This window comes from Henckelia pumila, chromosome 1 (assembly GCF_033568475.1).
Source record: "Henckelia pumila isolate YLH828 chromosome 1, ASM3356847v2, whole genome shotgun sequence".
Classification (NCBI taxonomy): Eukaryota; Viridiplantae; Streptophyta; class Magnoliopsida; order Lamiales; family Gesneriaceae; genus Henckelia; species Henckelia pumila.
Window position 1 is genome coordinate 81,264,523 of NC_133120.1, and position 15,675 is coordinate 81,280,197.

Genomic DNA, 15,675 nt, shown 5'->3' on the forward strand with positions numbered 1-15,675 from the left:
TTAGTTATGGATTTATTGTATTTTGTTTAGGTATAATATTTATGGTTGGTTTAACTTTTAATAATTCTTGCAAACATGGTTTATGTTGAGCAAATATAGCATTTGAAATATCAAGAGGAGCATATGATTTTATCTCGTAAATATTAGACACCGCGTACGCACATGTATACAACAAATGTAGTGGGCACAAAATAATGCCTGATAAAATGTGTACAAGCTTAGAAGGTGAAGCTTATTCGCCTTAAATTTCCCAAACATGCCATTATGGGTTGGTTCATGTTGCGCATCATCTTACCACATACTGCATAATTGATTCTAAATAGTAGTTCTCGATTGAAACAAGTAAGATGTTCTAAAATCAGCAAGTTTTCTATTCTTGGTTCTCTTGGCACGACAAGGTGCGGAGTGAAAAGCACGTCGGACTTCAGGTTTCCTGAGAATCATTCTCTACAAAATCGTGTTCATAGATCTCATATCCAAAATCCGCATCCTCGTCCTCCATTGTTCTCCCGTAAGTAAATTGTTTGGTTCCCATTGTGGTGAATGGAATCAAACCAAATGCTCGAGCAGTCTTGATCTCACGTGCAATCTTCCTCTGTGCTTTGGCACTGATTCCAGTCTGCTCAAAGGTTGGAAAAACAGTTAATGAAGAGTTTTAGCCATGTTTTGTTCAGATGTTTCAAGTCCATCAAGTAGAAAAGAGCTATTGCTACCTTGCTCCTCTTGATGATAATACCAGCCTCGGTGAGGAAATTTGCAAGAAATCTCACATTCTGCACAGAGTCGAGAATAATCATGTCACTGAATCAAACATCGTTTTCGAGTTGTTGCATCTTAACGAGACAATGGTGCCCATTATGTTGAGAAAGGGTTAATTATTCTCTATGGCGACAAAATGAATCAGACAATAAGATCTGAACTTCCTGAAACTTTCTTAAGAACAGAGAAAAGCTCCTCAAACCTTCAACAATCCTCTCAACAAAAATTCAAAAAAGAATAATCATTTAGATAGATGGTACTGCTAGACAAACAAATGTGACATGCACAAAAACAGTAGTCTAATAAAAGTAGAAATAGAAATTAGAAGAAATAATAGTTATATGTCAAAAATCTGTACCCTGAAATCTGCTTTGCGTAATACTTCCTCCGTCGTCGTTTCAAACTTAGTCCTCTTGCCAGGCCTGCGAACTCCAGGCTTTCTCAGGTCAAGATCCTATATAAAATCAATGTAAATCATTCTCGTAAACATGACACCAGAGAATTAACAAAGAGTAAGTAAAGCAAACCCGTAACAAAAACTGAAGATCCTATCAACTAGGACAAGGTAGCTTGTTCCCAATAGCATAGATTTACAACCAAAAACTAAAATAAAAACCACACTCATTCTAAAGGACAATATAAAACTTTGAGTAGAGATCCATTTTGTATTCATTCCATTACAGCATGGGCGATCTATTTATTCATTTTCGGCCTGCTTTAGTTATCAAGGAACGAGTTTGAGCTATCCATTTTTAGGAGAGATCTTGACTCTGGAAAGATCATGTTAACGATTAACATAATTACAATAAATATTTGCAAATAGAATAAGAAACGTGCAAGTATAGAATTAAGATGCAGTAAATGATCGAAACAACAGCCCCAAAATCATAAATCCCCATACCCAAGCATGACCCATACAGTAGTAGCAATTAAACTGCAAAACACATGAAGTCCAGGCAAAATACTATTCAACCATAAAACAAATGAAGTTCAGTCAAAATATCAAATTCGATGTTATTATTAACAGATAATGATATTGTCCAGAGTGGACTCTTCAAAAAAACAATATTAAAAATCTTATTCCAAGAAGTTGGATGTTACTGTACAGTTTATACCTTGTTATCGTATGTCATCCCACTCGATAAATTAACATCAGGTCTAAAAGCATAATTCTCTTGATTTACTTCAACCGGGTCAAGCTCGAAATAGGTGGCTGCTTGCTTTAATCTTTGGGACATCCCATCATTCAATGTACTGAAACCATCAGTTAGACCATCCAAATCACCGAAACTGACTCCCTCATTGAAGTTAGATCCAAGTCCTCCATAACGGTCATATGATTTCTCAGCTTTGTCAAGTTTCCGATAAAACGAGCTCATATGAGAACCATTCTTCTGACTAATGGGTTGTTGCTCAAAAGCCACAGACTCAGACGTGCCAAAATTATAATTGTCATCTAAATCAGCAGGAAGTGAAATCATTCAAATTTTGAAACAACTTTCAGTGAAAGATTACATCAAATATCTAGCAATCAATCATCAAAACTCAGGATTTTACTCAGAGAACACATTCAACCGTGTAGTAGATCTTGAAACATGAGCTTAATTCCAAACAACAAAAAAATAACTGGAATATTCAGTAATATATGTCATGAAAACAGGCTGTTCACAAATTAATTGACGTGTTATTAAAACATGACAAATAAACTCATCCATTCCTAATAATTGCTACTACTTTTTTTTTTTAACAGTGAAAGATGGGACAAGCGATGAGCATATTCCTAGTCACCGACAAAAATAATCCTCAAGAATAAACGAAGAACACCCATTAATTTTTACAAGACAGCTTCCACCTGTCAATATGATAGAAAAAGCACAATGATGGAAGAAACAACTACCAAAAATTGGACTTGTTGAAAAATTCCGAAGCACAAGAGACCTCTGAAATTGACTAGACAAATCGCGGTTAACAGACAACAGTAACCTTCGAATCACTTTCATTTCACCTGCAAAACAATCACCATTTTCTTCATGGATTTCGAGTTCGAGTTTGAAAAAATAAGTATGATATTAGAATTCTCGAAATTCGAAAATACAACTAATTTTAATTTGAAATCGAGTTCGAAATGAAACTGACTCAAGTTCGATTTGGGATATTCAAATCTTGATTCGAGCATAATTGAACTGTAGCTCGAAATGGCTCGACAGGAGTGTGCGGCGGCAATGCCCAGACTCCCACCCCGTTCGACAGACATCGCCCATTCATTCTCATTCATATCGTTTCAATTATCAAGCAAGCACAGAAAGAAACGAAAGATTGAGGAGCAAAAGGAGATACTTACAATCAAATAAGTCGATCTTAGCTTTTCTTCGACAATCGGCGATGACGACTGAGGAGCGAGGAGAGAGGCGGCGCGGCGTTGGGAAGAAATGGAACCGAATCAAACCATCTCGGCCCGTTCTTTTCGGCTCCATATGGCAAGGCCCGTTAAGCCAAGTCATACCAAAAATAAATTGGGCCGGGTATTGAATGCGTCCATGGTTCACAAATAATGTCCATTGAGGGGACAGGGGAGTATGATATTAGAAACTTTGGTCACCTGAGTTATGTATATCTATTAATATTACCATTTATTTTATTTAATAAAGTAAAAGGGTTAATAAAAGAGTCAATTATGAATAAATCCCCAAACCCAAACCTTTATTTCTCCAAACTCCCTCCCTTAAAGATTCTTTCTTTGCACTCCCTAAGGACCACAAAACTTGATTATTTTAATATTTAATTTTTGTACTCAATATGAGTTGTTTTGTGCTTAGATCTGAAGGTTTTATATTTATATCTAAAGATCTCTGTGCTTATATCTCATGTTTTAATGCTTATTTTGGAACAAAGAATTATGTGCAAAAAATGGTATCAGAGCTTTAGGTTAAATATTCAGACTTAATATTATTCGTTAACTCATACTTTTCTTTGTTGAGGAGAAGATTTTTACAAAAGATGACTTCAAACGAAGGTTTGAATCAAAAGGATTTTATTTATATGAAATCCTATAAACAAGTTAATCTGTTCACAATAGATTACTTACGACAGAAAGATGATTTCTAACTCTCAATTTTTAGAAATTACCCCAGATTCCTCTAAACTCTCCGGAGATCTTAGAGAAATTCAAAAGACGGTACAATATTACAGCAATCAGCTGTATGAAATACCTCGGCAGATTGAAGGAATCCTTAAGAAACAAGAAGAAATTTTTGTAACCCTAAAGGATCTTCAAACTAAAATCACAAATCTAGAACAAACATCAGGTTCTAGAAAAGGAAATACAGGAGGAAGGTTACCACTCTCATTTGGTACCGAACCGTTGTTACATCAGAAAGGTAAAACCAAAATGGTTCAAAAACCTTTAACTGATGATGAAAGGATAATTAATCTTATAAAAGCAGTATCAGAGAAAAACACTATCTGATGACTACTTTAGAGAGATTAAATCTCGAGGATCTACAAGATCTCGCGGATTTTTTTGCGAATCTCAAAGTAGTAGATCTAAAAATAAACTCCCCTGAGGGTGAACAACCCATAGGGAATCCCCCAAGATATGCGGTTAAAACAGAAGAACCACATAGTGAGTTTCAGGTTGGAGAAAATTCACATCCAGCAGGAACCAGATCAAGAAGGAGTAAAATCCCACTCCATCAAACTCCTTACGGAAAACTGTTTTAGATCCAATACATCCTTACGGGGTTATGTTAAACCTTGATGTTTTGGACTTCAAAAACAGAGAAGATCTTATAGATGATTGGACGTCAGCTATGAGAATTGCAGCCGGGACATTAGATCTCAATAAAGAAGGATTCATTAAACTTCTAGAAATGAGTCTAATGGGATCTGTCAAGAATGCTTGTAGATGACTATGCCAGATACGAAGGAATCAATCTTAGCAGGAGAATCCCTCAGCGAAATTGGAGAAAGAATGGCCACATTTAAAGCACAATTCATAGGGGTAGACTATTTCAACAATCAAGATACAGAGAAAAAGAGAAGATATACTCAAGCTCTGTATAGCCTCGAGTTACATGATATCTGTTTAGTTGATGAATACATTATATTATTCACTAAATACAGATGGAATTCAGGAGTCGAGGAAAATGTAGCTATTCAGCTATTTTTCGCAAAAATGTCAAGTCCCTGGAGAGAAATGCTGATTAAAGAATACGTTCCAGGTCATCTTGACACTTTGGCAAGACGCGCGTCCTTTTTGAAAGGAAAATTGGCAGAATGGTGCCATATGGCAGCATTACAGAAGAACTACAAGAAAATAAGGGGTATAAATAAACGTACACCTTTATGTTGTAAAGATAATAATCTTCCAACGATCATTGGAAACAGATCACAGGGATATAAAAGAAAAAAATTCAGAAGTAATCCCTACAATAAAAGAATGAGAAGTTCTTGGAAACCAAGAACATTTTGGTCCAAACAAAAGGCCAGATCTTATAGGTCAGGAAGAAGAAGCGGACCCACAAGAACATCCCCAGTAACAAGCTCATCACAAAGCAGGGAAAGAACACCATCAAGAAGAACTTTCAGAAGAACTCATACAAGAGCAAGTGAAAGTTTCAAGGATTGCAACTGCTGGACATGTGGAGCAAGAGGACATATATCTACAAATTGTCCAGAAAACAAGAAAAAAGGAGTTAAACTCTTTGAAGCAACATCAGATATGGATGATGCGGTCTTCTTTCAAGATCTAGCCCAAGTATATCAATTTGAGGATATCCCCTCAGATGAAAGCATATACGAAGAAGAGATATTGTTTAGTCAAGAAGATTCTGAGGATGGATCAGAATCAGAATCAGAATAAAGAAGAAGTGTTTTGGCATGAAACACATGAAAGTTTGGCTGGATTCTTTAGCCAAACCACGATATCTCATAATATGGTCCAAAGGATTATGAGAGAAAATCCAACGTTACAAAAGTACCAGGGATTTTCGGCAGGATAAGTAGAAAGAGTCTTAGGCAACCTAGGGCTTAGACAAAGAAGACATAATTTGATTTACAAAGTATCCAGAAGGGAAATGGCAATCCCCATGGAGTTAACAAGTAATCAAATAGAGATGCAGTTAATTCCTTTTGAAGAAATAAGAGAGGAATTGCAAAAGTTGAAAGGTGAGGTAGCAAGGACGATGTCTTGGATTCATATTGGAGCAATCCAAATAATGATCAAGGCAACTTTTAAAGAAGGAATAGATTCACTCATAGATATCGTAGTATGCGATAAAAGAATGAGGAATATTCAAGATGCAGTCCTGGGTACTATCTCAGGAAATCTTTGTGCAGGAAAAATTGTAGGAGTTATCTATCCAAGAATAGCCTACAATTTAGCTGACAGGGACTTTAGTCGAGCCTTGACGTTGCATCAAAACTTCAAGAAAAAGAGACTAATGAAGGAAGGTAATAGACCATATTCTATTACATATCAAATTTCATATGCTCTTTCTAATACTCATCATTCTGAATTATTTATTAGAAATGAGTTCATTGAAATTTCAGAGATCTTTGGGAAAGTTGCTCATGCAATATACCCAGAAAGAATCGAGTTTCCTTTAATTCAGGAAACAGACATTCAAATTAAAGACAGACCGGTTCTATACAGAGACCTTAAAATAGAACCTCGAAGGTTATCTTTTCAAGAAAACCGAATGACAAGTAGGAGATAGGACAAATCTCCTATTCAAGAAATTCCACCAGAAGAAAAAGAGTTTTCTATAATAGGAAAACTTAGATCTCCAGAAGGATGGAAAGAAGTGAAAATAGTATTCGATATTACAAGTCATCGGAACCAGTTCCCTTGTAACTCGATTTACTATTTGGAACAACATGAAAAAGGAACTTACCAAGGATTGATAAATATTGGAGAATTGGAAGTTCAAATATGTGGAATTCCAGGAAAAGAAGTGGATCAGCTCATTCTTGGCCTAGAGTTTCTGGAAGACCATAAACCATGGAAACGCCTTGAAAAAAGAATAGAGTTCATGGCAGAAGAAAAGACTTAGAGGATTCAATAAGAATTATACGAGATGGAAAACCAAGAGAATTGGATAAGGGACAATCCCTTAATCAGATTCGAGAACTCTGTTTACAAACAGAGGAAGAAGCAGCTGTTGAAATTAGTAAGTCATGAACATGATTTACTAGATCGCATTGAAGAGGTAGAAAGGAGTAACCATACTCTACCTTCTGAAGCCTTAGGAAGACTAAAGGTGAATAGTCTTAATCGGATTACTGAGTTACAACACAGTCTATTAAAAATGGCAGGGCCATTTAGTAATCCCTTTAAAAAATGACAACAAGTCCTTTCTCCATATACATTCCGATAGGGATGTTGTATGAACAATATAAGGTTGAATACTTTGCAGCTTATATTGATTCGGGAGCAGGAATTTGTACAGCAAAAAGAGGAGTCTTCCCTGAAAAATGTGAAGAAGATTTGCCAAAAATTGTTGGACGAGATTTCTCTCGAAGAATTTTAATTCTTTGCAAAGGAATAAAACAAGCAGAGATCCTTATAGGAGGAGCAGGTCAGACACCTTGGTAGAAGGTAAAGACACCACCAATCTATTTTCATGATACATGAGCTGATATCCTGTTAGGAAATAACTTCTTACAAATGTTTAAGAAGTACACACAAGACAATGAGTCAAGAAGACTTATGTTCACTACAATTTGTGATCATAAAATTATCGTTCAAAGACTCAAAGTTGCTTTTTATCGACAATTGCCGATAATATTTCGCAGCCAGCGTGGTGATAAGGGACAAATTTTTCACCCAAAAATGAAAGATCCAAGAAGGTTTGGAGAAACCATGTTGAAAATAACAACAGAACAAGAACTCCAAACAGAGGATATGTAGCTTCTCAAGGTAACTCTAAATCATAGAGATATAGAGTTAAAAAATAAGGTATCCCTTGAAGATGTCAAAAAGAGGCTCAAAGAAAGTTATAATGAGCATCCTTTGGCATGGTGGGATAGAAATCAACTCAAAGCCAGTCTTACTCTAAAGGAAGGCAAAGAGTATGAATTCATCAGATATAAGCCTATCCCGATGAACATAACAGATCAAAGGGATATGAGAATGATTATCAAGGAACATTTGGACCTTGGTCTAATCAAAGAAGGAGTTTCACCATATAGTAGCCCAGGTTTTCTGGTCAGAAATCATGGTGAAATAAAAAGAGGGAAACCCATGTTAGTTATTAACTACCAAGGTATTAATAAAATCCTGGAGTTTGACGGGTACTTCATACCTAGTAGAGAACATCTAATTAGCTGTGTACGAAATGTTAGAGTGTTCTCAAAATTTGATTGTAAGTCTGGATTCTACCAGATAAGAATGGAAGAAGGCAGTAAGAAATTCACAGCCTTCTCTACTCCACAAGAACACTATATTTGGAAAGTTATGCCTATGGGATTGGCTAATGCACCCCAAATATTTCAAAGAAAGATGGATAACCTTTTTAAAGATTATTTCAACTTTATGTTTGTTTATATTGATGATATTCTTATAGCATCAAAAAATATAGACGAACATGTTAAACACTTAGAGATTTTCTCTAAAATTTGTAAACAAGAAGGACTGGTGTTATCTGAAAAGAAAGCAGTCATAGCAACAAGGAAAATTGAATTCCTCGGTATTGAGATTGATGAAACTGGAATAATTCTACAGCCCCATATTGTGAAAAAGGTAAAGAATTTTCCAGATAAACTCAAAGATGTAAAACAACTCCAGAGTTTTCTTGGAGTAGTTAATTTTGCAGGGATGTTCATTAACAATCTAGCAATGTACAGAAAGGTGTTCAGTCCTTTGTTAAAAAAGGATGCTAGGTTTATATGGACCGATGACCATACTAAAGGGGTAAACCAATTAAAAGAGATATGTAAGAATCTCCCAAAAATGGCTATACCCGTAGATGAAGATGATCTGGTATTATTTACGGATGCCAGCGACGATTGGTGGGCAACAGTCCTTACCAAAATCACTCCAGATGGGGAAATACCATGCAGATACTGTAGCGGTCTTTTTTCAGAATCTGAGGCCATTAGATGGCATATCAACGAGAAGGAATTTTATGCGGTTAAAAGGGCTTTTGAAAAATGGCCATTATTTTTACTTGCTAAAAAATTCACTCTGAAGGTTGATAACACCCAGGTAAAAGCTTTCCTAAAGAATAAGATTGAATCTAAACCTGAGAAAGCTAGATTATTAAGATGGCAAGCATTATGTCAAAATTATATTTTTGATATTGTTATTATTAAATCTCATGAAAATATTCTTGCAGATTTTTTAACAAGAGATGGAAGGCAGTGACGTGGATTCCATCCTAAAAATGCAGAGGCATCTCAGGGAACACCTTGGGTTGCTTCAAAACGAGTTCAACCAGTTAGCTATTAATGCTGAAATGGCCGGCAGGTTACAACAAGCTGATCGGATCAAAGTATCTAATCGAATTACAGAATGTATGCAAGCTTAAACATAACTATGGGCTGCTATTCAAGGGCCAATTGTGAAGGCTATAGAGAAACCATTGGTTTCTCATAAACAAGATATACTAAAACATTGGTTTTACAAGAACAAGAAATACAACCACCGGTTGTGAAACAAGATGTTGAGGAATCTAAAACTCAAGAAACAAGAGCTAATCTATCATCAGCCTTTGATGATCTGGATGAAGCAACAATTGATGAGGATAACTCATCAAGTCAACCCTCCGCCTCTGGGATAAAAGAGAAAGAGATCAATCTTAGGCCCAACACTGACAAGGACAAATCTAAGATTGATACTAATCCATCTATTATTTCTCCATTCCAGGTTTATCAACAGAAGTGGAAGAAATTGAATACAAGGAATGAAATCAACCCGAACACTTGTAGGGTTGATGTTGCAGGAATATATCCAAGGGTTTGGCTAAAAAACAATGTCAATCCTAAAGATGTAAAACTCTGGTATGAATTTGGGGCTTTGGCCTCAGTTTATACAACGTCACCAAGCTTTCTGGAGATATCACAGTTACCAAAATGGATTCAGGAAGCAGTCCAAGAAACATGGGCAAATAATGATCATTTGTCCAGAGGAAATGTGCTTGAGTTATATTTTTTCAGTGCAGCTCCAGAACCAACAGTGAAAGGATCACACGAACCCTTTTATTTTATCAAGCTGAGGAGACCTGATATAAACAGTCATAAATTTATCAAGGATCCTAAAACTGAAGAAATACCCTTGGTGTCCACTTTCGGGGAAAATGAGATCTCAACCAGAAGGGCATGGGGTATTTGGGTCTGTCTTACTGAGATGGACAAAGTCAAGTTTCCATTCAAATTTTATCAGAATTCTGTGAACGAATCGTTACTGCTGAACACAATGACAGGAAAAACTACAGCATTTGAGGAAGAACTCTTCGAAAAGAAGAGAAATCTTTTGTGGAACAACAAGCTGCCGGGGAGTAAAAAAACTCGCCGAAAATTTTGTAACATGGCTCATATTGAACGATGGTCAGAGAATATCTGCCCAGAATGCCCAAATCAGAAGGAGCCAGAATTTGGAAAAACCTTTAGACCCCGAACGGATCGAAAGGATTTTTCCGAGACAAGCAAAGGTGGACAAGGACCACCAAAGATGCGTTTTCATAGGGATCTACTTCAAAAGCAAAAGATGCCCCGACAACAATAAAGCAGACATGTGAGGAGAATAAAACCAAAAGAAAGTGGCAGGCATGTGATTTCTCCACTAGTAAAAGATGCCATCAATAATGGCATAAAAAATTCAAGACAGCTGCCTCCTCCACTAGTAAAAGATGCCATCAATAATGGCATAAAGAAATACAAGACAGCTGTAAGATTCCCTGAAGTTTCTCGGTGAAACGAGTGGAACTACAGCTATAAATACATGCATTTGAGGAAGCTGAAGACATCGATCATTTCCTTCAGTTTTCTTACGAATAAAATTGTTGTAATTTTTCTCTTTCTATTGTAATAAGTTTTCGTTTATGTATTTCAAGAACGAGGCTACTATGAGTAGCTAAACAAGTGGTCTTCTCCTCTTCAAAGGAGTTGATTTATGTAATAATATTATGTCTGAATAATTTTTCTAAAGTCTCTTGTTCTTTCATGTTCATATTTTATAATTAAATTTATATACCATACGCCTTAAGGTAGAAAACGAATTAAGGCTGTGCTGGGTGTCGTTGAAGGAGCTTGTGCAGAAACCATCTGTTGCGACTGCGTGGTTGGAGTGTGAGGAGCACTTCGTAAAACTCGGCAGGTATGACCCGACGACATTATGGTCAAAGAGGTATTTAAATTTGATTTACTTTACGAAAAAATGTTGGACCCTAATCTAAAGTATATAGGCTGAAAACCTTGCGCAACCAATAGTTCTTCACGACATGAACTGGTTCGATAGGTAAAACAATGCCAAAGTACAAAAGATTAGTTAAATACTTGTTTAATCAAAATTGGGGACCACTAGGGAGTGCAAACTAAAAAATTTGAATGTGGGGAGTTAGGAGAAATTTATGTTTAGGTTTAGGGATTTTAAAATAATTACCCCTTAATAAAATAAGAGGGCGGTATAGTAAATCTTTTTGGTATTTTTAAATGAATTTTAAAAAATAACCCTATCAAATAACTTAAAAATTGAAATTTAAAATTTTTAATTTATTTTCATACCACTTTCCCACAATTTCACGTTGCATGTTTGGAATATTTTAATTTAAAAATTTTAAAATTAAGTAATTAACTCTCACATATGTTTGAGATTCTTTTTTTATACATAAAAACATTTTATTCCTAATTTATTTTTTAATATAATAATTTGATAAACAAACACATTGCGTGTGCAATACACTAATCGTTTATTAGGTACATCGATTGTACAATGCTTGATTCGGTTTGATTTTCGTAAATTACGATTTAGTTTTCTAGTGTCTATTTTATTTCAATTTAGAGAGTGTTTGACTGAGGTTATAGCTCTACAAAACAACTTATAAGTTGTTATGGAGCTTTTAAGCTCTTAAAATTTGTTATTTAAATATTTTAACAACTTATTTTTAAAATAATTCTTAACAGCTTATAAACTCCTAAAATAGTTTTTAAGCTTTAAAAACTTATAATCAATTTTAATAAGCTTAAACAAACATCCTTTTATTTGATTTTGTTCAGGTTGTGATTTGGTTAAGCCGATTTGATCTATACGGTTCGAGCAATAAAAACAAATCAAGTTGTATCTTTTATTAATGATTAATGAACTGCTATTAAAAATTTAATATATGCATTTAAAAAATATATTAAAAAACGCTCGTGAAAACGTCTCATTCATTAATTTTATGAGATAGAACTCTTATTTGGATCATTTATGCAAAAATTATTATTATTTTATTGTAAATAAAAATATTGATTTTTCTCACGGATAAAAATATGTGAGATCGTTTAATAAAAAACTCATTCTTAAAAATACTGTATACAATAATTGTAAAGTATTTGTTCAACAATATTATTCATATATACTAGTAACCGGACGCGTGCCTTCTATTGTCCATTTTTTAAAATTGAAAATAAAAAATTAGTGAAATAAAAAAATGAATTTTTTGTAAATAAATACCTATAAAGCAAAAAAATATAGTGAAGGTATCATTTTCGTAAATAAATATTTATTTTTGGATAAAATAAAATGACATGTTAAAATCTACCGATAGATAGATTAGTAGACAATAGAATATATATATATATATATATATATATATATGTTTTGAGCATGAGTGCACGTGGAACCCCACGATCTAAGGTGCGTGGATCAAAACTGATATACATATAAAGTTAAAAACAAAAAATCAAACGCTGATTTACCACGTGGCGAGTAGTAATTGGAAGAAATACGTTGTACCACCCCGCACACAACTATACCCTGCGATTTTTATTTTAAAATTTTGTTTTGAAACAGATAAAACCGAAGAAGAGACGCTGCAAAGGAGTCGTCGCTACCATGGCTTACGTCGAGAGAGGTAATTTTTTCTCGCATTATCAATCAATTTTGATTTTTAATCTTCCGTTTATTCTATGAATTCCATTTTGTTTTGGCAATTTGGGTTCCTATTTTCTTTCATTAGTTTTACGAATTTTTTCTCTTTGTTTATCTGTTCCTTGATCGTTATTCTCCCAAATACTTATTGAATTGCGATCATAGGCTCTGTATTTGCGTGTGAATATGTATTCGTATCGGCTTAATTAGCGGATGATCGTCTGAATAAATCGATCATTTAATGATTTCAATTGTTCATGCGTGTTGTTTCGAATTCTGAATAATTTATCTTAGGGCTTTTGGAGGGTGGGGGATGTTAGCTGTAAGACCAAATCTATGGCAGCCCAAGTATTATTTCTGTTGGCGATGAGTAATAATTTTTGATATATTGATCCAGAGGCGGCGGATCTGGAAAAAGTTAATTTTGCCCACCAGTGAATAATCAAGCTAGATTTTAATTGGAAGACACTGTATCTATGGGACGGAGAGAGTAGTAGTCATAAGAAATTTTCTAATTCTAATCTGTTCTATACCAGTAGTATCTTCAAGATTGAGCTTATGTATTTAAACTGGTAAAAAGTTTCAATGATTCATAAGGTATCACGAGTTTTAAATAATTAAATGAAATCATACTTAAATATAGAACGCAAATTGTTTCTGTTTTATCCGGCAAAAGGATGTGTAGTGTTTAAAGGATTTATTCGGTTAATTGTTTCTGGTAAAAAGTTTCAATTTTGAAGACTGGTTTAATCTACTCTCTAAACTTTTGGCGAACCATGATCTCCTTAGACCACTCTTACACTTTTTCTTGCATATAATTATGGGCTTGTTTGTTTCAAGCATATCATCTGTCTCTGAAGTACTTTATTTTGTGCTTGAAATCACACATGTATTTGTAATATTTGCTCATGTATGCTCACTTTTATGTCATTATTTGAATTTTAACTCAAGGGTTTGATGGTGTTATGTCCTTGTTTGCTAGTTTCTCTGACCCTTTGACTTTGAGCAGTTTTGAACTAATTCATTTGTGTGTTTTGTATGGTGTTAATGCCTAATTTTTGTTCTTCCTTGTTAGCAATTAAGAATTAGAAATTTGAAAAATGAATGCTTTTAATTTTTTTTTATAAAATAGGTTGGCCATATTAAATGAAGACGGATTACTTCTGTATGCTCACTTTTATGTGATTATTTAAATTTTAACACAAGGTGCTTTTAATTGTTTTATAAAATCAGTTGCCATATGAAATGAAGATGGATTGATCACTGTATGACTATAATTTAGTGGTCATCCATATTTATTTCTCTTGAATCGGATTTTGGGTTGGATTGGAGCAGTAGATGGTTTAAAAGATCTTATATCAGTAATTATAATTTCGGTAACTCCTGAAACACTGGGGAGAAACAGCGATTGGAACTTAGGAATCTGTCAATAAAAGCAGTGAAGTAACACCGATATCCATTATATTCATGTATTCATGTACCCATATTGTTGACATATTTTCCTGACCAAATGAATTTTGTTTTTCAGGTGTTGTTAAATCTAAGAGATCATTCTGGCGATTGAAAACTATAACGGATTTCTTCTGGTCCATTATAAACTTCATTGGGGTGTTTTTTACAACAATGTTTTCGGTAATCTCTAACTCCAACTCTTTAACATTTCCTGTTGATGCTTCAATTGCATGCTCATTCCTCCATACCTTATCCGCAGATGGAAAAATCTGATGCTTATAGAAAAGGATCTGGTGCTAGCAAGAAATGGGATGGTGGTGGTCCGGGAGGTCCTGGAAGCGGTCCATATGGTGGTGGCCCACGCGGGCCACCTCGTGGAATGGATAATGTTCGAGGAATTGATCACAGTAAGTTTTTTCACCTGAATTGTTCCTCGTTTGAAATGATCTTCCCTATACCTCTCGTTTTCAAATTTTGACTTCTCCAACGATTGTTCCGATCATCAGGCTCCCTTCCTGCATGTGGCTCTTGCTGCGGAGGTTGAAGCGGCCTACAACGATCTACTCATAGCACTGTCTAACCATGCGCTTTTTGGATCCGATTGTTAAATATTACTTGGAATCAACTATATATATGTACGACTTCATCATATCTTGGTTGAAATGCACGCCAACTTTATTTGTTTAAAACGTTTACTTGATATTGGGATATTTTGTATCTGTGATTGAAGTTGTTAGTCCCCTTGAGAGATCATCTTAGTTAAGCAAATATGCTTCGATCAGGCATATCTAACTCAGCATAAATCATATTTTATGTTTGGGTGTTGTCCCTCGAAACCTTTCAACATTGCGAAATGAGAATCCAGAGCTAATCATCCATCTCCTAGAATAAACTCCTCTATGAATTTTGTCAGAAGTTTATTGCCTGCAATGTTTGGCCAAACTTGTGTAGACAATAATTGATGATAAATTGATGCATTGATTTGGATCCATGCGTTTCAATCTCCTTGATTGATCGATTAAGTTTGGTGGCTCATGAATGCATCGCTCAATACATAATTGTACTTGATCAAAGCAAGATTTTGTGGTACATATTGACTTTGTGAACAAGTAATGTCATATGGCCTGATGCCCTTGACTCGGTTCCGGGTTCAGCCACGCGGGTTAGCTGGGAGTCGATTATTATTATGTAATAATAGTACTTGAAAGTAAATGAAGTTCCCAAATTAATTGATCATTTTGATTGTGTTGGTTGTTATGTTTTACAAGACCATGGGAAATCCAAATTTGCAAAAAATGAAATCTTGTTTTCATTCTAATGATCCATCGTGAGATAAGCTGCTTGCCAAGCCATTGATTGCACCGGACACATTCGATGGTGACGCAGCTTGGTTA

General features: G+C 35.0%; 2 protein-coding genes across 3 annotated transcripts; one reads left to right on the top strand and one right to left on the bottom strand.

The window, feature by feature from the left end:
* Nucleotides 1-167: 167 nt before the first annotated feature.
* LOC140875162 (uncharacterized) lies at nt 168-3,273 on the bottom strand. Of its 2 annotated transcripts, XM_073278727.1 has the most exons (6): nt 3,101-3,270; nt 2,657-2,764; nt 1,875-2,215; nt 1,118-1,213; nt 714-773; nt 168-619 (listed from the first exon to the last, which is right to left on the bottom strand). In XM_073278727.1, exons 1-6 carry the CDS (start codon nt 3,258-3,260, stop codon nt 425-427), a joined length of 960 nt encoding a protein of 319 aa, XP_073134828.1. In that variant the 5' UTR covers nt 3,261-3,270; the 3' UTR covers nt 168-424. The 2 variants fall into 2 exon arrangements, with proteins under 2 accessions (XP_073134828.1, XP_073134829.1); XM_073278728.1 differs by lacking the exon at nt 2,657-2,764 and having other exon boundaries at nt 3,101-3,273.
* A 9,406-nt stretch (nt 3,274-12,679) lies between these two features.
* LOC140875274 (uncharacterized) lies at nt 12,680-15,066 on the top strand. The gene is made up of 4 exons (XM_073278925.1): nt 12,680-12,812; nt 14,358-14,461; nt 14,541-14,688; nt 14,788-15,066. The coding sequence occupies exons 1-4, from the start codon at nt 12,794-12,796 to the stop codon at nt 14,823-14,825; spliced, it is 309 nt and encodes a 102-aa protein (XP_073135026.1). The 5' UTR covers nt 12,680-12,793; the 3' UTR covers nt 14,826-15,066.
* Nucleotides 15,067-15,675: the final 609 nt, after the last annotated feature.

Coding starts and splice junctions, on each gene's coding strand:
- LOC140875162 (XM_073278727.1), bottom strand. CDS start 3,260: ATGACTTGGCTTAACGGGCCTTGCCATATGGAGCCGAAAAGAACGGGC. Junction 2,765..3,100: donor TAAGATCGACTTATTTGATT/GTAAGTATCTCC, acceptor ATTGTTTTGCAG/GTGAAATGAAAGTGATTCGA. Junction 774..1,117: donor TACGCAAAGCAGATTTCAGG/GTACAGATTTTT, acceptor GACTCTGTGCAG/AATGTGAGATTTCTTGCAAA.
- LOC140875274 (XM_073278925.1), top strand. Junction 14,462..14,540: donor TTTTTACAACAATGTTTTCG/GTAATCTCTAAC, acceptor CCTTATCCGCAG/ATGGAAAAATCTGATGCTTA. Junction 14,689..14,787: donor TGTTCGAGGAATTGATCACA/GTAAGTTTTTTC, acceptor TCCGATCATCAG/GCTCCCTTCCTGCATGTGGC.